Raw genomic sequence first — 21,791 nt, 5'->3', positions numbered from 1 at the left:
CTGAAAACATAGCTGTAAGTGTTTTGGAAAAAACAAAATCCAGTTTTCAGTCATATCACGGATTCTTTTTAATACTGTTCAAAAAGTACCTGACTCTACATAAACACCAACTATAACATGATGTAGACAGTTGAGAAACAAGCAAGTGTATTCTTCAATGCTAAAATAAATTACATTTGTACAGGTAGAAAGCAAACCAAAGCTGATAAAAATGTTAAATTTTATGAAAAATCATTTTCAGTTCACATCAAAATAATAACTTTACATTCTCTATGTTTTAATAGTATAAGCAGCAACAACATAAAAAAGAACAAACGGTCACAGAATGTTTGAAACCAGTTCTTCATAAGTTATTAGCAAATTAAAAAAAAATAATTACAAGCACTTGTAGCCCACATAAATCTTTTGGAATTGGCACCATCTCTCTAAAACATCTATATTCTATATAGATTTCTAATTACAAATACCACCAGCAGCTGCCATATAATCCTATTAGTACATGTAATATACATAGTATATTTGTTCCCATTTGGCAGATCGGAGTGACTTAATGTTTATTGTTTGTTAGTACTGTCATTGCTCAGGTGAGACAAAACCAGCCATATACACCAATTCATCATCCAGATGAATTTTTTACTTACCTTTATGCTTCACTGGCCTGTATCTCTTTTCCTTTTCACAGTATAAAATTGTAAGTGGCAATTGGAGATATTTGAACTGAGGATATAATAATAAACCATGGCAAAAAAAGTGAATTCATGTAATTCAACTTCAGTCTTTACTAAATTAAGTGCACACTGAAATGGGTAGCAGATGAATGATTTTCTTGTTCATGGAAAGTATTGACTTCTTTTTTGGAGATTCATTAAACTGCCAGAAAACTGTGACAAAAATTCTCGGGAATTTTTGGATATTTTCACTCACATCCCCAATCACATTTAGAAGATGATTTCCCATTGGGATACCAGATAGAGTAGGACTGATGAAGATGAATGGCAGGAATGACCTATTCACCAATCCTAACTTCAGGAATTAACCTAATAAAATCCACCTGCTCTTTGATTCAAAAGAGACTGGGAAGATTATCCTGTCATTATCATTCTCTGCAGAACAAATAGTCAAAATCTTGACTTCAGTGGCCACTATCCAACTTTGATTATCTTTATATGGATATTAATCTAGAATGATTCCATTGACCCCAATAGATTAAGGGCCAGTGCCAGCAAAGGACTTCAGCACTTAAAATTATTCCATGTAATACATAGTTTTTTGCTCTGCTGTGGAGCCCTGGCACTGGTCTCCAATACAATAAAAAATTTGTGGTCATATTATTTTTCCTGAGCATAGTGCTCTGATTTCCCCAAGGAACCAGCTCTTTTTTATTTTATTTTTTACCTGTCTGTTGCTACCATCTTTTATCCTCTCACCTCATAAATGATGTATTAAGCAGAATAACAGGGTTACACACATTCCTTTACAGAACTTGCACCCACAGCTATGCCGTCTTTCAGTTTGGTCTTGTACACTAAAGAAAACATTCACAGGGGAACTCCTCTATCATCCAGAGTGAGAGTCATGGATTGGCCTTCCTGCTTACTCTCTTTTGATATCTTATTCTCTATTTTTAACAAAAGTTTTCCTTTTATACACACAGCAACTTGATAGACATACAAGAAAACTAACATAACTTTTTTTTTTTTTTTAGAGCTTATAACAGTTAGCTAATTATCATTTAGTTTCTATCTCACTTTTGTAGCTGGAAATCAATAGAAGAAGCCAGCACCTTGTGATCAACCAGCTCCCATGGAACACCAACATTTGATTCACCACGTGAAATCACCACGTGATTTGTGGACTGTGGTCTAAAAATCTCTGGTCTAAGGTATCTGCATGAGTCTAGGCACCAAATGTTCAGACAGAAGTACAGGGAAGCACATCTTCAAAGTCATGCAATCATTCTTCAGAGACAATTTAAAAATATAATTCTTCAGTATTGCAAAGACTTCTTCCCAACTGGCCTGCCAGAGTGACTCACTTTATTTCAAAAGCACAGATCCAAAGGTGATTACACCATCACTCTTTAGGGTTGGCCTTGAGCACAAAAGAAATAAGAGATTTTTTTGAAGTCCCTGTGGTCAAGGATGACAGTAGTTTCAAATCCTTTAATTCCCTTTGAGGCAGCAGCACTAAATTGGAAGGCAAATTTCAAGCCATTCAGTTGGTACGTGCACATTCTTTAGTTACACTGAAAAGTTTTCATGATTGTAACTTTTGCATTTATGTCTGAAAATCCATGCCACTCTATTTTAATGTCCTAAACAGAGACTAGCATACAAACAGCATAATGAAGTCATGATGTCTGTCATTCATATTTTTTTCCCTTATGTCAAACCTGTCAGCTTCTCACAAAGAACTTTCCAGTCCTGCAAATTTCCCACTGGGCTCATTTGGATTATTACTACAGGTATTACACCATTTTTGCCTTCTTCTCCTCAAAACCTTTCCTCCCTTTGTTGAAATTCAAATCCATAATAAAGAATGATGTTGATGCACTCCAGTCTGAACAATTAAACTGGATTCTACCTTCTTTTAATGCCACTAAGGTTGCCCATCTTTCACTAAAAATAGACTGACTCCAGGAGAGTACTATCTCAGCAAGGTTCATCCATGGTTCCTTGTTCAATTAAAATTTCTGCTGTGTCTCATAGGTATGCAAAAGATACATGACTCCATCGATAGTGAGAGTGAGCAAAAGTGTTTAAAATTTGGGTTGCACAACATTAGGGTTTTAGGTTCTTAAAACATGCATTCAGGGCACATGGTGCATCCTCATACCCATATCATCATGACAGTGTACATGAACATTGTCAGGAAGCTCTGAGCAATAGCTATGGCCAGGATGGTGCAGTTTGAGAGCAGAAGAGGTATATTTGTGCTGAGATTGACAGTTTCTATTTTTCACTCCTTTTTTCTAGTTTTGTATTTGAGGAAAGGTTTTTATGTTTGTCTGTATAATCCTTATTTCCACTGCTGGTTATTTCACATTGCAGCGAAACCCACGGATTTTAGCAGGAATACAATTATATTGTCCACCAACATAAAAAAAGACTACAGGGGACCTAAAATACTGAGGAAAGATCAAGGTGAAGGATGTTCTTGTAAGAACATTGGTCAATAGTTTGAAGAATAAGTGAACAGGTAGTAATAGAATCCCTTTGAAATTCACATTAATTATCTCAGTACACTCTGTTTATCTTAAAACAATATTGCACTGCTGGGAGACAAATATTATCATATAAGTCTTCCACGAACAACATTTAAGTGGTCTAAACTGCCCTAATAAGAGTGTTTATATCACAGACTGATTGGACATGCTTTTCTCTTAAATGTGGGTTTTAATCTGTGACAGAAGATGCTTTCTCCTGAAGACATGGGCGGCTAGGGAATGAGGAGACATGCTAGTACTGTGAACCAAGAGGGCAAAACTGAGCTCTAGTCTGGGAACCGTGCAGCTGCACAGAGCTGAGTCCGTGCTGATCAGTCGTGCGAGGAGGCAAGAACTGCATATGGGCAACAAGGACCTTCAGTCATGCCTTAGTGTAGGGGTCTGCCTTCTGGAGTAGAGCTGTTTTGTGTCCTGCCTGTTCATGCTATAGGCAAAGCTGATAAATGACTGTACCTGACAAAACAAGCATGCCCAGACTGCAACTGGATAACACTGTCTGGCTCTAGAGTCACTAGAGTATCTCTGTCAAGTGCTGATCTGGATTCAGTCATCTATTCCTTTTCATTTTTAAATGTTGTTGAGCAGCAAATTGGGGTGCAACACATAATAGTGAAACAAGCATCCCAAAGGAATAGAAAATGCTCTTTGCTAAAATATGTGAATGTGCTTTAATCTTTTACTTGTTTGATCAAATATTTATTTTGAACATGGGGGGAGAAAAAGGAGGTATGAATTTTGATTACAAAATATTTGTTATCTTCAAAGAAACAAGATCTAAAGGTTTTGAAAATAAAATATAGCAGCCTTATTTCAAGGCTCCCTTCCTAGAGGCTGTCTTCTATATAAGGCTACATCAATTCAACTTTGAATTGAAGTACATTATTCATCACTTCATGCTATCCTTCAATAAAATAAAACAAACCCATAAAATTTTGGCACCTGAGGACAGCTATGTCATGAAGAAGAGAGCCAATACAGTGTGCGTTTAGGGTCTGACTTACGAGTTCTATGTAACTACACCTATCAAAAATTATTTAGCTACTATTCAAACTTTAAAACTCTTCCCTGCCTGTATTAAAAAAGTGCAGTGACAGTATGAAGTGCACTAAACTGTCCTACCTTGATATAGGAAAAAAAAATTTGAGGAATCCCCTTGTTTCTTCTGTGAGTTGCTAAGAAACAAAGATTTTGTTAGTTCATATCTCATTAGGTCTTCTTTGTTTGAACCTTTACTCTGTATTGCTTTGAATGTATTTTTTTCTTTTTTTTTTTTTTTGTCTCTGTTCATAGCTGCAGGGCATCAGCAGCAAAACAAAGTTTAAAATTGTTGCTTATTAAAGAGTAGCTTAATCACATCTAAGCAGACTTTGACACAGGGCTTTTTCTCTCTATATATATATATGTATATATATATATATATATATATAAATTATGATTATGACAACTTTTCCCACTGACAGTTAGCATTCATCATAAACCAAATTGATATCCTAGAATTCTGTCATTCAAAGGATGGAGAAAATCCTTAGGGTGTTTACCTGTTTGTCACAAGCAAAGATGGGTATCTGAATAAGTATTTTAACTGTAACATTATCACGAGGATGTCCATAAAAATGTGTTAATTTCAATAGGGAATGCAGCTATAATATAGCTTAGTAGTGCTGCTAGAAAGAGAATATTCATCTCAACAACTTGCCCTGATAAGGGAATTACAAAACAGTACTCCAGAAAATATTTTTTGCTACTTCATTATTAGTTGGCAACATGGTGAAATAGTCAGGAAATCTTCCTTGGGTTTTGTTGTGAGGGTGAATCCAATGTTAACAAATTGATCTTTTGATACTGATAGAAGAGAATTTCATAAACAAATGCGTAGGTTGAGAAGTCACTTGTAAAGCCCTCCATATTGCAGTCACTCACTGCAAAGCCTCAGCTTAGTGTTATCCACGTGTAACGTATCACAGACACAATATTCTTCAGCAAAAAGTTTTGTAGTTTTTGAACATACATTTCTGCTTTTTGAGATCTTCATAGAAAAAAAAAAAAAGAAAGAAAGCTTGACAGGTTGGTCCCAGATTTGAGTCTGTTAGAAAATGTACATTCAATGTTTGGTCTTCTATTCTTGATAAAAGATCAAGGTTCACTTCTGGGTAAGGGATCAGAGTAAACAAACAAACCATTGTACAGTTGTTTACAATCTAGTTCCCCGCCCCCTGTCCCCTATATTGTACACACAGTTCATTGTAATACTAAAGCAAAGCACTTGGTATGTAACTGGATTAACAGACTCCTTATAAGCCCTCAAAAATAGATTCAGTGTTTCTGAAAAGCCCATGTTTTTTTAAGGCCACGATAATCTGCCAAGAGTCATTTTGTCTTTAAATCAGCATAATTAATCTGATGTTTCCACCTCTCAAGTGATTCCACTTCTTCCCTTCCATTTCTCAATCTCAAGATGACCCAATGCCTCTCACTCTGTCTGCGTAAACACTGGAGACCTTGAAGACTTGGCTGTCCCCTCACTACTTGCTTGTAGTTGTTGAGATCCAAAGTCGTCTTGAACTACATTCACAGCGAAGAAGAACTTTGAGTGTAATCTCTGATAAGGAGCGTATCATATTTGGGGGAGGACGGGATACAGAGAGCTGATTCAGAAGCTGGAGAGCTGGGAGATGCACTCCCAGAATCGATGGAGTCTCTAAAAGGAGAAGGAGGAGTTAAAGCCACCAACTCCTCCAGGTCTTGCTTGGCTGTTGGGGTCTCTGAAGTGCCTTCTTTGATGCTGTCATTGGAAGATTTCCTAGCAGACTGTGAAGCGCCATTGACTTCAATGGCAGGAAGCGGTTGGATCTCTGCGAGCGTGGTCATTGTTGTAGGGAGCTGGATTTCCCGTGGAATCAGGTATGAAGAGCAGAGAGGAGCAGCCCCCATTGTCCCTGGAGTAGATGTTGAAAGCATCATAGAGTTCAGCTCACTGATATTGGCTGTGAAGCGAGTAACAACACTACTGATCTGCTCCATGAGGGAGCCTTGAGAGGAGCTACTTCGCTGAGGAGGTTCTGACTGGAAGGTAGGGGCTTCATCTTCTGTTCGGCTGACAGAGGCAGTTCTGTGGCTCAAAGTGCTGATTGGTGAGGGAGTCTGTGGTCGGTACTGAGCTGGGTATTGCTCTTCGGCTTCCGAAACATCATAAAGCGTTTTGGCACTAGCCTCGGGAAATGTAGCGCTGCTACTGTGTCGGCTACTATCTGTGCTTTTAGAAAAAGGCTTGATCACTGCAGTTTGGTTGGGGTTCTCTTTTTTGTTGATGTGGACTGACAACCTCTGCCAAAGGTGTGCTCCTCGGCTGCTTTTCTCGTTCTGGGCCCAGGAAACCGATTTCCCATTAGAGCTGTAAACACATATGAGATAAGATGGTAACTTGCAACAAAGTTAAAAATATAATTGCTGTATATCAAGGGTATATGGTATTTCAGAGTATATATTTATCATAAACCTGATTGTAATTTCATCTATATCTCTTTATTGCAATATATCTCTACCTATAATTTATACCTTTATGTTCTAGGAAAACAAGCAGTGTGCTCATTTCAATTGTGCACCCAGCCATCACCTGTCCTGCCCTAGTTCATGGCCACTGCTGATCCCTCTGTTGAGGCCCCTGGGACAAAGGCAGTGTCCACCCTGGGGCAGAGTGCAGCTTGATGGCTTCTCTTCTGTTGGACTGGTGTCAGGAAGAGGGCCTGTGGGATTGAGGGATGCATAGAGGAGTGAGGAAGAATTAAAGGCTTGAAGAGAGTGAGTGAGAGACTTGGACAGGTTAGAGTGCAGGGGCAGGTGTGTGGGCTGGCCTGGGAGCTTTCAGTGTTAAGGAGCATGGTATAGTGTTCTGAACATGGATTTCTGGTATGGGGCAGGGGTTGTAGACTGGGAGATGAAAAAGCATAATCTGTTAAGGCTGGGGAAAGAAATCTGTTTATATCCCACTATTTGGAAGCATTGGAGCAATACACAGAAAAGGGCTATACTAGTTGTAGGTAATCTTATTCAAGGTACCTGGCAAGGTACCTGCCACTAAATTAAAGAAATAATTAATTTTTTTTCAAATTGCAGGTCAGCTCAGAGAATGAAACTCTGTTCCTAGTAGGAAAGAAGTACTAGACAAGCTATACAAGCAGCTCCTCATAGTAACATGAGTTTGGAGACAGCAATAAACATTTTGCTCCACTTTTCTGCAAAATGAATCCTCTTAGGGTAAATTCTCTTCAGATCCCATCATACTCTTTATCAAAGTTACTTATTTGTCTCCTCTTGGTACCTAAGAAAAGCCATCTGCGGCCCGTATAAACATACACTATTTCCTTTTACATCTTCCTCAGTCTGATGTGATGGTGTTCACACATACATTAACATATAGTTCTTGGAAATAAGGAAGATATTAGAAACATTTCTTAGCTGAAACAGACAGTGACTCTGAAATGGTGTCAACAGGAAAAACAGTCTACACATGCAAACAAACATGATTTATATGTAAAATGCATCAAAACTTTAGACAGTTTGTTTTCATTGCCAAAACATTTGCTATAGCCATTTAGCATTTTTGAAGAGACAACAACATTGGAGACCCTAGCAGATTATTGAAAATTTGGTTTTTGTTTGCTTTTTAAATCTGCAATAGATATCCTCACATTAGCCTCCAGCATAACAGTTTGCAAAACACACACTTTACTAAATGCAGATAATTTTATACCAGTCTTCATGTGGATGCTTTTCTCAAGCTATCAGTTTAATGGCTCTTCTGGCCATCTAGTAGAAAAAGTTGCATACTGAATGTACAACAAAACCTCCTGGTGGGTTCACGTCTGTGATTACGTTACATGAAATTATGATGGATCACGTAAAACAAACATGCCAACAGATTTCCCCTTCAAAAGCAGCATGACAGAATCCAGTAGACAAACACAATGTAAAACAGTGGATACTTTAAGAGAGGGAGGACTGGGAAATGATCTGTATAAGTACATATGTGTTCATCCCTTTGCTGCAATGGTCACCAGGATGTTATTTCTACCTTGGAAGTTGACTGTTAGGTCCCTACTCAGAAATGCCAGTCAAAACAGCTGGTGGTTTGTAACTTGTTTTTCAGACAATCCCTTCCTTCTGCTGTACCCCAATCAGAGCAAGAAGGAAAAGTAAACTCTGTCCTGTAGCACTGCTCACTTTGACTCTCTGAATCTCTGTGGGTCCAGTTCTGGACTGAAAAGGAGCTGTCACTAATGTCTTAGGGAGTAAAACTGTTTCCTCTGAGGACCACGCACTTGTTTCCTTGCAACTCATGCTTCATGGGTGTTGAGAACTGTTTGAGAGCCCCGGCTCACTGGTCATGCTGAGTCCTGAGCTCAGTGGGAGCTCAGTGACAGCAGCAGGAGCAGAATTTGCATTGTTTAGCAGATGAGATCTTGCCCCTAGTTCCAGTATGATAACCTTGTCCCAGGTGCTGCTGTTTGACCTAGTTTGACCTAGACTAGGAGGGAGAATGATCTGGCACTTGTAACTTTCTGATCAGGCAGAAGGAGAGGACCCAGATCCAGTCTTGGATGTCCTCCTGGTGAAGTCTTAGAAGGACCTGTGACAGATCTGCCTGCCACAGGACTGAAATAAATGCCAGTAACCTGAAGGATTAGTCAATGCAAATAGAAATGCTTGCCCAAATAAAGTGGTATATTCTAGCACCTCTCCTGATTTCAAGCAGTGGCTTAGTACAGATGTTCAAACCATTTGAAAGTGTACTAAATGCATGCAGATATTTTCATGGCCTGAAGGTCTGATTATAAGAGTTTGTGAAGGCAACATGCTACTCCCTCCCTGGTCACAGTTAAAGAGGCAATTATTAAGGAGGGATATGAGGCTGAAGAACTGGGGGAAAGGGTGAAATCTGAGATTGCATCAAGCCCTTGGCAAAGACAGCGAACAGTTTAATCTTCAGTGGAGCAAGTCACCAACCTCCCTGAATCTCAGTTTGGGTTTGGGGCAGTCTTGGCTGATGTGCTCACTCACTTCTTTTGTACTCTGCCCAAGAGTAATCTGTGCATGTGTCTCTCATGTTGATCCTAGGGCTCTGAAGGAAACCCAATGGCTGTTTAATGTAAATTTTGTGCAAAATCTGAAAGACTTGGCCATTATTCATTGAAAATTCCTTGACATTAAAAACTGAATAGGACACAAACACTATTCACCAAACAGGTGGTGGGGCATTGGAACGGGCTGCCCAAGGAAGTGGTAAAATCAGCATCCCTGATTTTAATCAAAACATGCTTGGATGTGGCACTTGGGAAAATGGTTTGGTGGTGAATACAGTGATGTTGGGTTTACAGTTGAGATGATCTCAGATGTCTTTTCCAATCTTTTTGATTTAATAGTTTTCCATAAGGAATGAACCCTATAGCTAAAGAATTTCTGTGTCAGAAATGTATCCTATGCTTTATCATGCTGCACCTACTTACTAGGAAGTCAGTCCTAGACTGAAGTGTGCAATCATTTATTGCCTCTGTGAAAGGAGCACCACTTGTTTTCTTATATTGGCATGAAACTGGATTGTGGGTAAATTGCTGTGATAATACTTTAAAATCCTGCTCTAACTGCATATTGATTGATACTCTGTCAAGTTAACTGGAAACCACAATGCTCACAACTTAAAAGGAAAGAAATAAAGATAGATCATGGACACAGAGTAGGATGTCTAGGAATGGATTTGTTTACATTGGCTATGCCCAGCTCTGCCTTGACTCTTCAATGATGGGGAAACTTTAGGGTGATGATATTTTAGATTTTTCTTGTAAATAGATTTTGCCTCCATCAGTTGAATATAGAGGAATTGCACTTTTGAACTCGCAAAGGAATTCCACTACAGAGTTTGGCTGAGTACAAATTTTTCTACCCTACTCTGCTCTTCTGCTGGCACATTGCACTGAAAAGAGCAGAGGAGAGTGCAGCAAACTTCAATCAGTGATATCAGAATGTTTGCTTTGGTTTTTTTATGGTTTTGGTTGGTTTCTTTTTGTTTTAAGACAAAGTCTTTTTTAGAGCTTTGTTTTTTGTGTTAATTTACTATAGGTTAATTAGGTTCAGCTTTATACACAAGAGAGATTTCCTGAAAACCAGACAGTAATTGTTTCTCCATTGTCTTTACTAAAAGCTGCTTTGATTTTGATAGATTCGCTTTTTCCCTGACTGCTAGACCTACATAATATGTACAAGAAATGAAATTGGAATAAATGAGAGAACTTTTGAAGTAGCTGATATTTTAAATATTTCTTCTACAGTTGTCCACTTGATGACAGAATAGCAGTTAGTTTTGTTTCTCATTTTTTGCCCATACTGATTCACTTTAGAGACACTTGAGTTTTGTTTTAAAGGATTTTTTTCTGTTCATGAGAGGTACTAACTACTTTTTATACATGTAGGTATAAAAAAATATTCCTCTCTCTTTACATATATTTTTTAATTCTCTAGAATGGATCACTTTGTCTTTTGTTTTGATTGAGGCAGTAGAAGTTTTGTTGCAGTATTTTTTTCTGTGTGGTATGATTAATTATGAGATGGTGCATAGGTCTACTGCAAGTGTTTCTTTAGTCAGGTGCTAGTGAACCAAACTTGTTTTGTAAGATACTTCAAAATGAAGAAGAAATGAAAAACAGGAAGAGGAATTTACAGACACAGCAGCTGAAAACTCTCATATTTTAATAAGGGTGCCATTGTCATTAATTACCCACAGCTGCTAAAATTAATTCTGATGCTGAATGTCTACTGGGACTGGGACTGGGGACATTTACTGAAAGCATATGCAATTTGAAAATAAGTCACTTGTTCTCTTAATATCCTTGACTGAACAGGAAACTAGGAAAATCAATTTAAAATTATGGAATTCATTATTTTTAAAGAAAGCTTAGAATGTATAGCTGAATAGTACTATTCAGTAGTGGAAACTAAAATATAAGTGGAACCACAAAAATGTAAGGGAATTTTTGTTCTCTGTCACATACTGATATGGGTATCTAACTCCAAATTTGAAATGGTACAACTACAAAAACACACTGGACAATAACTGGAGGGAGACATGTATCATATGTTTGTAACTTATTCTCATGTGACTACAATAAGGAATGATTTCAAATTCTTAAATTTATAAGTCCATGAATGAAACTTCATATTTTAGAACACTGGTCTAAATTTTATGGAACTAAACTTGGTAGCATATTTGTGCCTAGATGTTTCAATGGCTGAAGTGTTGCAATTAAGTTATTGCTCCAACACTGTGCAGACTTCTCAAGTCTTTAAGGGAGAAGTCTTCCTCTGTTATCCCCAGAAGCAGCTGGCAGTGATAAGCAGGATAAACTTCTGTACTTGGCTCAGACCATGTAACCTTCTGCCAAGGAGAACCCTTGTTATTCAAAGTAAGTAGAAAGAACCTGTTCTCCTTTTAGACTCCTCTGCTGAAACCTTATTAAAGTCTCAGTAATATAATTACTCTGCCTGAAAAGGATTTGTGTGCTATCTGTAGACTTAATTAAAACCTGATTCTTCATAAGGGATGGTGTGTGTCTGTGTGTGCACCTGTGATGAATTCAAGTAGGGGCATTTGCTTTTGCTTTCATTTTGTCTCTTCCAATCCCAGATCATTATTTCTTTTGCTTGTAGTGATCCAAATTCTTCATCCTTGGGAGAATGCAAGTACCTTGCAACATGATAAAAACACTGAAATGAAATAAGTGGTAGAAGTGGTGAACTTCAGTATATGAACTATGGAGAAGCAACTCATAGTTTCTCCCAGAAATATAGGACAACCTGGATAACTGGATGCAGAACCAAAGATGTCTAAATTAGCTCAATTCTAGCACTTTAAAGTTTTATGTTTTTGTTATTCCTCTAGTTTTAAAGAGCTTTTAAGAAAACCTCTACATGCCTATGTAATTGTTTTCCTAGGTAAAAGACAATTCTGCCACACACAAATAACCTGCTAGTGATATATCACTCAAGTTATTTAGTTTAAATTAATCTCATACTGCTTTTTTCTATGGAAATAAATGACAAAACAGGAAAGAGAAATGCAGGGCAAGAAATAATTTTGTCGTGTCCTGAGTTCTAGAAATAAACAATGCTTTGCAAATATTTTTCAGGGTAGTTTTCAGTTGTGAACAGCAATTATTTATATTACTCCACAAATTGTAATCTATTGATACCTCCTTTCTTCATGAAAATCCCAGCTGACATTTATATGAGTGACTTTAATAAGTAAGTAGGAAAGAAGCTACAAAGTTAGAGAGTGTTGAAGGACAAAACTTTTGCCAGTGACCTCACAGTGCAGCCACCAGTAATGTTAATTCTGTCAACTGCTTCAGCAGCATGCCTGGTTAGATTGGGAAATGGAGGGTCTGGTATCTGAATGAAACATTTCTAGTACATCAGTGATCATTAACTAAAATGCGAAAGTGGTCCTGGGATGAATCTTCTTTCCTCTACTACCATGACCTCATTGTGGTTGTTAATTAAGGTAACTAGAGTTGTGTTATGCTTTTTGTCTGAAAAATGCCGTTTCAAGCATCTCTGAGCACATCTCCACTACAGTGGAGCATTCTGTTCACAGGATGGAGAGAGGACAGTGACTCCTCTGGAACTCTGAGTTCTGCTCCCAATGCCAAACATGCTTTAAGGTGTTTTCAGCGTTACTTGGTCAACACGACTTTTCATTGTTTTCATTGCTAAAGTTATGAAATGGGAACTGGGACATATAGAAACCATCACCTCGCCTGTCACTGAAATCAAGTGTACAAGCAGTGCACAAGAAAAAGAAACACAAAAAACACGCACACAAACAAAAAACCAACCAACAAACCAACCAACAAAAAAAAACCAACAACCTCTCCAAAGTTGTATCTCCAAAGTTAAGAGCTTATTTGGCTTTTATCTTCTACAAAGAGCATGCAATTGAAGGAATTTTGAAGGAATTTTACATGTTGGGCATGTCTGATAAATAATTACAGAAGTATTTTTGCACACAGGACTTATCAGCAGGAAAATTACTCCTGTGAGTTATTAAGCAGTTTCTTATTCATTGCATTTAATCAAATAAAACACGTATATATTATGGAAGAAATGCAAAATAAATTATGCTGTGATGCCTGCTATGTGAAAGCTTCAGAAAACATCTCATTCCATAGTTGATTTTACCATATATATGTGAATGATACTCACAGGTGCTGCAGGATGATCCCTAGTTAGAAATAGTCTTAAAAGGCATCACATAATGTATCCGCTACTTCTATTTTTATGTCATTTTTCATCTTGAAAAATCCAGAGCCATTTGTAACACTAATATAAAGGGATATTTAGGCCCTGATGTGGAAAATGTCAACACTTGGGTTGGAAAACAAATAAAATGTTGCACGAGGGATTTGAGGGCATGAGCTGAGCAACACTGCCCAATATGAATTGCATGGCATTATTTGGACTGAAAGACTGTAAGTGGGATTTGGTCAATATCATGGGACCTCTTTGTCCTGTGAGATGATGAGTCTTTTTCGTCATCCAAAAATGGGCAGGCCCCTGTATCTGTCTTTTTCCATCTGGACTTCATCTCAGTGACTTCTAGCACTGGTCTGATACTTAATGGGACAAGAGAATGTTTCTGCTCTGCAATGTCTGAGTTCTCTCCGGGAGATTCCCAGGCTATTCAGTGGCAGCTCTGCTGAGCTCACAAAATTGGACAAGGACCATTGGCCAGGACATTGTGGCTGCAGACAACAAAACACAGCCATCAAATACAATTGCTCTGTTAAGCAGCAGGTGTTCTTAACTGTTTGAGTAGGTCTTGCAGCTGACAGTCTTGCTGTGGAACTATTAGACTGACACAGTTTCCAGTCTTTTTGACTGTTAGGGCATCCTCTTTAACAGGAACCTTTTTCTCCTCTCTACTTGACTCAGAACGATTACAGTCTGGAATGCAAACATTTTCTTCACTGTGAAGATATAAAAAAGAAGTTTTTCAAGTGTGTATATATGGCCAGGTAAAACAGAGCTGAATACTGTACAACAAAATACAGTTTTCAGACAATTACATGTACTTTTCCACTCTTCAAAGTTCCATTATATATTGATTGCAGATAGCTTTTAAATGAAGAATAAATATTTCTGAAGGCAATGCAATGTAAAAAAAAATTAAAAATAGAGTACAGATGACACATAGACAAGAAACCATTCCAGCTGACAAAAAAAATACTTTGTGTACAACAGTCAGAAATCAATGTTTCTGAAGGTATTTTACCTGCAGGAGCCCTCAGGGGTGTGCTATGTCCTGTGAGTGTTGATGGCCCTATACATGTGTGTGGATGCTGTACCCAACATAACACTGTGCAAGTGTCTCACTGAACACCCTCCTGCAATGATAAAATTTACCAAGAGATGTAACACTTGGGAAAACTGACAGTATAATTTGGTCACCCTGTGCTTTAAGGTTACACTTAAAAGTATCCAACAGGGCTTGATAAGGAATGAGTAGATCATTTAATAAATGGTAAAATGGTTATTACATTTAGTAGAACATAACACAATGGCACAATGCTTCTTAAAAGCATTGTTTCATGGAAGATGTATAACCATCTTTGGCATGTATGTGCTTATTCATTTATGAAAGGACATATATGGAGAAATGAAATTTCTGTCCTATGGGAAAGTTCAACTTTTGGAAATCTCTCTGGACTCAAAATAAGAAGAATTGCTGAAATCTCTAAGTATTTCACAGATTTAAGCAGTTTGAAATATTTCAATAGAAAAACATCAAAATGGACATACTAAAGCAATTAATTCCAGTAACATTGAAAAAATGTTTAGCATTTAATATTCATTAAATTGTAATGTTACTGTTTAATGTCATGCAAAATATAATGACAAAAATGAAGATAAATATATGAATTAAATTAAATGGAGAAAGTTATAAAAAGGTACTTTAAACTGTATTTAAAATTACTTTGAAACCTTTCCTTTAAACTTCTGTAAAACTCAGCACTTTTCATAAGATATTTTGCTTGAGAAGAACCGACATTTTCATATTGAATACGTTTTCATTAATCAGTTTTTCTCTGCCCTTTTAAAAAGTTCTTTTGGTTAGACTCAATGTAACCCCTAATATGCACTGGACCTACCCTTACTCCAAGTTTGAATCCTGCTTCTTTTCATCTGCCCAGCTAGCAGGTATAAGATTTCTCCTCCCCAAAGCACCATATTGCAACAACATCACACAGGACATGTGGTTCAGATCACTGGAATGAGCATGGTGCAGGGATTTTTTGGTAGTCAGATGGAACACAGAAATCAGCAGTGGCAACATGTTTTCTTTTTTCTTTTTTTTTTTTTTCTAAACATATTTTATGTGATACACAGGAATTACAGACAGAGGATCTAGCCTGGAATTATCCAGGGCTGCTCCTTCTGTTCACAGACATATCACACTGACCTAAGGCCACTTGCTCTTTGCTTACCTGGTCATTGTAGCTCGCCCACCATTCCCCATACTCCCTTTTGGGGTGAAACACTCTATTTCCGACTTGTGCGGGGGGGCCAGTCTCCTGCCTTTGTACCTAATAAATCACGACAACAACAGGAGCAAACAGAGAGAAGTGATTGTGTGCTCAGCTTTCTTTGACAGCTGCTGTGCAAAGGGCCATGCACATGAATGTTACTGTGGCAGTGGTAGAGAAGAGTGCAAAGCAGCTGTGGGAGTGGTGGAACAACTGCATAAAACCCCAGACCTGTGTTAAAGCAAGCAGGGTTATGCAGGACAGGTGCTCACTGTTTTCTTTATATCTGTATCTGTATCTCTATTTAGGGGCAGTCAAATAATTTTACAGAATAAATAACATGCTAACACTTTAATATTTTTTGAAGTTAGCCCAAAACAGTTAGAGAGAAAGAGTTTAAGGGAAACAACACTTAATTTAAGAATCAGTGGGGAATCAGCTGATGGCCATGTTCTCATTCCTGACTTATTCCTCTGAGTCTACATCTCTGTAATTTGTGTCTTGTTCCACCTTTCAGTGCAAACACCAGTGCAGTGGATTAGTTGGGTAAAATTTGTATGGGCTCTCAATTCATGTTGTGAATGGGAATTCCTCTCTCCACTGGCAACAAATAGAAGTTAAATGACTTACTGAGATCTAGACATAAAGTCAAGTGAGATCAACCCCAAACCTAGAGCCCAGTGAAGTACTATGCATATTTTGTACACAAGACCTTGCACTTTGATGAAAAAAAAATCGCTTGGCTAAATAGTTTAAATAACACTTGATTATCTAATTAATTCATGGGTGGGATACAAGATAAGACCTGGTCATTGTTCACTCACTGAACACTCAGTTGGGATGTGAGTAATGTAGAAGTCTCATACTGTCTCTCCTCCCAGCAGTGAACTTCACCCTAACCATACAAATTCTTGTGCTAGATGTTGAAATACCTGTTTAAGTCTTTTAAGAAAATTTTGGGCAAAATACCTGCACGTGTCTTCTCAAAGAGATTGTGATATCCCACCCCCAAATCCTATGAGCTGCGCTGTGGGCTTCAAACACACTTCTGTGGAGAAGCTTGTGTATTTAACACTGTTAAAATCACAGAATAACAGACTTTATTGTTCCTCGTTCATTAATCTGATCTAGATAACAAAAGTATATCTAGATAACCTTATAAAAAATTACCCCATAAAAGAGAAATAACCTGTGTATAGAGAAAGTGAACTAAATATTGGATGCAGTTGTAGTAGACCCTCAGATGCAGTGTATATTGCATAAATCACTGATGAAGAAGCTTAGTGAATCTGAGAGTGAACCAGAGACAGAAAAATGAGGTGTATAAGTGCAAAGTCCTTTGGTTTACAAATTATAACCATACTGAAAGGAGGAACAACAGCAACTTTGCAGACTGGCTACCAAGGTTTTAATACAATCCAGAGGGTGGTATATGTAGTGCTCCCAGATAGGCACAAAGCTCTCACAGGACACATATGTACTAAATGGAAGTCATTCCTAGAGCAGAGGAAAAAGTGGATGGGCTTAGAAAGTAGATATATTTACTGAAAAATACAAATGAAGTCAAGTTGGATCGTACAAAATTAATTCAGATAGCCAGAGAAAAAGAGGAGAGAGGAAAGAATGTGTAGAAACTTCAGAGGAAAGAAAAGGAAATAAACTTGGAGTGAAGGTGCTAGACATCAAAGAAAGTAGAATTTAGGAAGAACAGGATGGAAACACAGTTATGTTTAGACTAAATAACCACAAGAGATATTTTTGCCTAGAAAGGCAGAGGGAAATAATCAAAACTAAGAAAAACTGGGACACTCAAAATGCTCTCAATAAGCAGGATTCTAGAAAGTAGACAACAAAAGAAAACAAGAGATAAATGACCTTAGTAACCCCATCCTGAAGAACCTCAGGTTAGGATGGATGTGACTCAGATAAATTATCCCCCACATTAGCATAAATTTCACCACCATGAAAATCAGCAGAGACACTGCTATGAATCTCTCAAGTTTATCCATCCACTCAAGAGCAAATTGCACCATCAGAAACAGCACATTGTCTCATAAAACCTCAAACTCTTGAGCCATGGTATCTATGCTGCCATTCATTCAGTGATAAATGCCCATGTAATTATGAAGCCAATGGGCAAACTCTATTCAATCCTGCTGGTGTGGAAAGTGCATCTAACGGTTGAAAGGAAGCTGCAAAATTCTTTGAGTCATCATTCTGGAAAGGCTTACCCAAGGTTCTGCGTAAAATATTTTCAGCTCTCAGAGTAGACACAGGAAATTATTTTGGCTCAGAACATTTTGCATCAGAAAAATTTCCCTGTCCAGGTTGCTAAAACCTAGGATTGTTTTAAAAGAACCAATCTATTGGGAAGGCTTCTCTCATCTGTTGAGAGGTCTTCACCCTCAGGCACTTCTTTGTAGTTGACATGAGAAATACTAATGTGGAAAGTAATTGAGTATTTTGGAGGAGGTATAAAACACTACAGTGTGAGCAGTACTTGCAAGAAGAAATTTATTTTCTCCTTTTTTCCAACTCCAGGAATATGTATTGGTTAAAAAAGAGAGAGATTTTGATTCTGTACAGAAAGGCAGCAACAAAATTCTGTTAATGCTTTAAAATACTTTGGGTCATCTTTAAGTGTTTTTCTCACATCTTTTGGTGGGGAATTGTGATCTGTGTAATTTTTTTGCACAGGAGCAAATTTTCTTAGGGAAAATATTAAATGATAAATGCTAATATGTTTTATAGGTGTTGATCAGTGACAGGAAATTTGAGAAGTAATTCCCAGTAACTCAATCACTTATCCTTTTGCTTATCCTTTTGCCAAATGCTTGGTCACATCACTATCTTGCACAGCAGTGCTCTGCTCTCTCCAGAAAGCCTCACTAGAGAGAAAGAAGCTCCTGGGCTGAAAAACCATGACTGTCCTGCCTTGGTTTTTAGTGACGTCATTGTCCATGTGATATATGTCAGGAAACACCAGTGACACTGCTTGGGTTTGAAGGACATCTAGACCTTTCTCTGGCCTTCTTCACCTTCCAACAAAAATCCTCTGGTAGACCAATATTAATGGATACAATGGGAAACTAAGGTGGAATATGGGCATCATCATCCTGAATGAGATCAGTAGTGATTCACTAAAATCAGTAGAAATCAGCTTTTATGTATGTGTAGATCCCTATTTTATTTTATATATTTATTTTTTAATTTTTAATTATTTTTTTTTTGTCCCTGCACTGTCAAGTCTCTACATATGGGCATAGATCCAGGTTCTGGTATCCTGGTAGCCTTGACTTCATGTTAGGGTGAGACCCATCTTTGTTCATGGTCCCTTTTACCTCTGCTCTTTCCCAGTTTCCATGCAGAAGGTGTTGGATACCTCGATCAGCAGCACATTTCATATGTCTCTGCATCCCCTATCTGGAGGATGTTGGCAGGCCAGACCTAGGAGTTGCGCCGTAGCCTACATTTGTGAATAGTTTGGTCAAAGACATTGTTGAATGCTTGAAAAATAATCTGTGGACAGAATGTCGATGGTAATGCACAGATTCTGTTAAAATGTCCACACTACACAGGGTGAGAGATTTCTCAAAAGACAAGAGCTTGCAGTAGCAAAAAGTAGTTCTTTCAAACAATCTGTTCTCTGAAAAAAAAAAAAAAGTGCAATTATAAACTTCTATATAAATTATAAAGAGTTTTTACTCTTTGACATAAGAGGTTTTTTTTCTCTTTTTCATTAAAAAGTTTAACTAACTGAAGATATCTCAAAGTGTCTTTAGGTTTTTAAAATGCAAATCAAATGTAATTTATTGCATTGGAGTTGGAGAACTGTCACCAATCCCTATTTCAAATGCAATCTCGTACTGCCATGCAGCAGTGTTATTAATTATTGAGCACACAATGTGTGCTTGACACTGTTAATTTACATACAAGCAACATATTTCACCTGCAATATTCCTTGGTCTTGATATTAAGAAATGATGAAGAACTTAGATTTCATATCAGCAGAGTTAAAGCTAGCCTTTAGGTTAGGTAAGACAATATATGTTCAAAGATTTCTGCATATATGGTTAAAGAATGGAATATGAAAAATATTTAGTGTTTTTACAGTGGGGGCTGCTTTGAACTACAAACATACTGTGTTTCTGAAAATTGATTCTGTGAGATTGGTCATGCTATCTTGAAATTGCAGCATATTGCACTGAATGTTTTGAAAGGGTCTCTGTTTATTGTGTGAAGTTTCCCCATTTATGTAATGGCTAAAATAAATGATATATTATTAAGCATGCCACTTTTGTAATTAAAAAAATAATCAACATATAAGCATTACTTGCTTATTAGCAAAATCTCAGCAAGTAAAATTGCTTTAGAGCCAAACACAATTTTTTTTTCAAGTGCAGCATAATATTTTACTATTCTTTAAAACTTATTCTAATTAAGCAATCATATGTAATTGCAGCTGGTGAATTAAAATGACATTTTTGTTGGAATCATATACAAAGCATTATACTGGCTCAAGGGAAGATTAGACTGATAGCAAAATATTGCCAGCCTGTTTAATTCCCTTGTTCCAGAAAGGTTTTTTCTGATATGTTGGACAAACCATTGTACAGGATTTTCATACAGTGGAGTCTTACCTCTGTAAACATTCAATATATAATGCTATAGTCAAAAACTACAGCAGATTCAAATAGTTATATACTATAGACATATATAATGTTTATATATTTTAACAGACTTCTGCCTTAATTTTCAGTCACAGTCATGTAAAGGTATCTGTCGCCAAACACATGTCTCAGCGAGATGAAGTGCCATCTCTTCCATCAGTCCACATCAACATCCAGATACAAGTACAAATACCATTCATTATAATTCACACAGGTGTTCCCACAGTGGCAGACTGCTTCGTGACTTGGTGGACCTTGGAAAGAGGAGGGTGCATGTCCTAGTCTTCTGTTTATTAGATTAATTACAGTGCATCAAATTAATCACAATGCCAGTTTTTATCAAAATTTGCTGTGGAAAGAAGCAGAAGTTCCTTTGGTAGACAAACCTGGTGGACAGGACCTACATCGTGTATGCTAATGAACATGAGACCATCTGCATGGCATCTCTGGGTGCTCTCCAGCATGTGTGATAAGGAATAGTGATGTAGTATATGGTGGCATTTATTTGTCATCAGAATTTTGGGAGACAGGCTGGAAGATGAAAAAAAAAAAGTACAAGGGATAAATGCTGCTATTAAAAAACAGAAATTCTTCTTTCCTTAAATAAATATAGAACTGTTGTGTCTCATCTTCACTGTTCCTTCCTTTTCTTTTTTGCAGTACAGTAGTAAGATTTTGCAACCTAAAGCATATGTGGGTAACAGTAGGCAGGGAACTGTTCACAGTGTCATTTAATTAGCAGACTTCAGCTATGATATTTGTTCCAAAATGATGGGTAACAATGTTTTAATAATATAAATAATGGCAAATATAAGGCTTAAAGACATGTGCTTAGTTAATGGAGCAAAGAAATATCAATCAATCAATCAATCAATCAATCAATATTTTAATCATATTTGAGGGGAAAATTCAAAACAACACTAACACTGTACACAAAAACCACTGTAATAAGGTCATTCAAGAGTATAAATCCATTATACAGATGGAATGTTTTACCAGCAATTTATCAAAAGCTTTCAGTAATACCTTTCACTGAATTTTATAAAATATTCTTCAGTCATTTCAGAGTATTTGAAGTTTAATTAATCACAGTATCAAGCTTGTCCAAAAAGACATCAAGACTAAATTATTTAGGGAAAAGTGAAGGACTCAAATCATTCAGTAATCTCTCAATCTAAATTTTTGTAGCATATTAGATTAAAATAGCTCCAAGTGATCCATTTGGGAACTGATTCATTAATAAATGCAGACTAATCCATCAAAAAGATAATGACTTTCTCTGAAGAGTCAATTTTTTTATCCTGCATGTATCAAAATTCAATT

At 37.2% G+C, this 21,791-nt stretch overlaps 1 protein-coding gene across 3 annotated transcripts in view; it reads right to left on the bottom strand.

Annotated features, from left to right (window-relative positions):
- Nucleotides 1-201: 201 nt before the first annotated feature.
- Nucleotides 202-21,791, bottom strand: part of GRM5 (glutamate metabotropic receptor 5) — a 241,385-nt gene continuing 219,795 nt past the window's right edge. The window contains exons 9-11 of one of the 3 annotated variants that reach the window (XM_005516179.2): nucleotides 15,760-15,858; nucleotides 14,080-14,241; nucleotides 202-6,617 (exon numbers count right to left, since the gene is read on the bottom strand). In XM_005516179.2, coding sequence (XP_005516236.1) covers nucleotides 5,795-6,617; nucleotides 14,080-14,241; nucleotides 15,760-15,858 — 1,084 coding nt within the window. In that variant the 3' untranslated portion in view covers nucleotides 202-5,794. The remainder of the gene's footprint in view (nucleotides 6,618-14,079; nucleotides 14,242-15,759; nucleotides 15,859-21,791) is intronic. The other 2 variants (XM_088051622.1, XM_088051623.1) reach the window with 2 other exon arrangements.

The sequence above is a fragment of the Pseudopodoces humilis genome, chromosome 2, assembly GCF_049639895.1.
Source record: "Pseudopodoces humilis isolate 2021_Gansu_Grassland_sample_001 chromosome 2, ASM4963989v1, whole genome shotgun sequence".
NCBI classification, from domain to species: Eukaryota; Metazoa; Chordata; class Aves; order Passeriformes; family Paridae; genus Pseudopodoces; species Pseudopodoces humilis.
The sequence above is the reverse complement of the archived record's forward strand: the minus strand, read 5'-3'. Positions and strand labels throughout refer to the sequence as shown.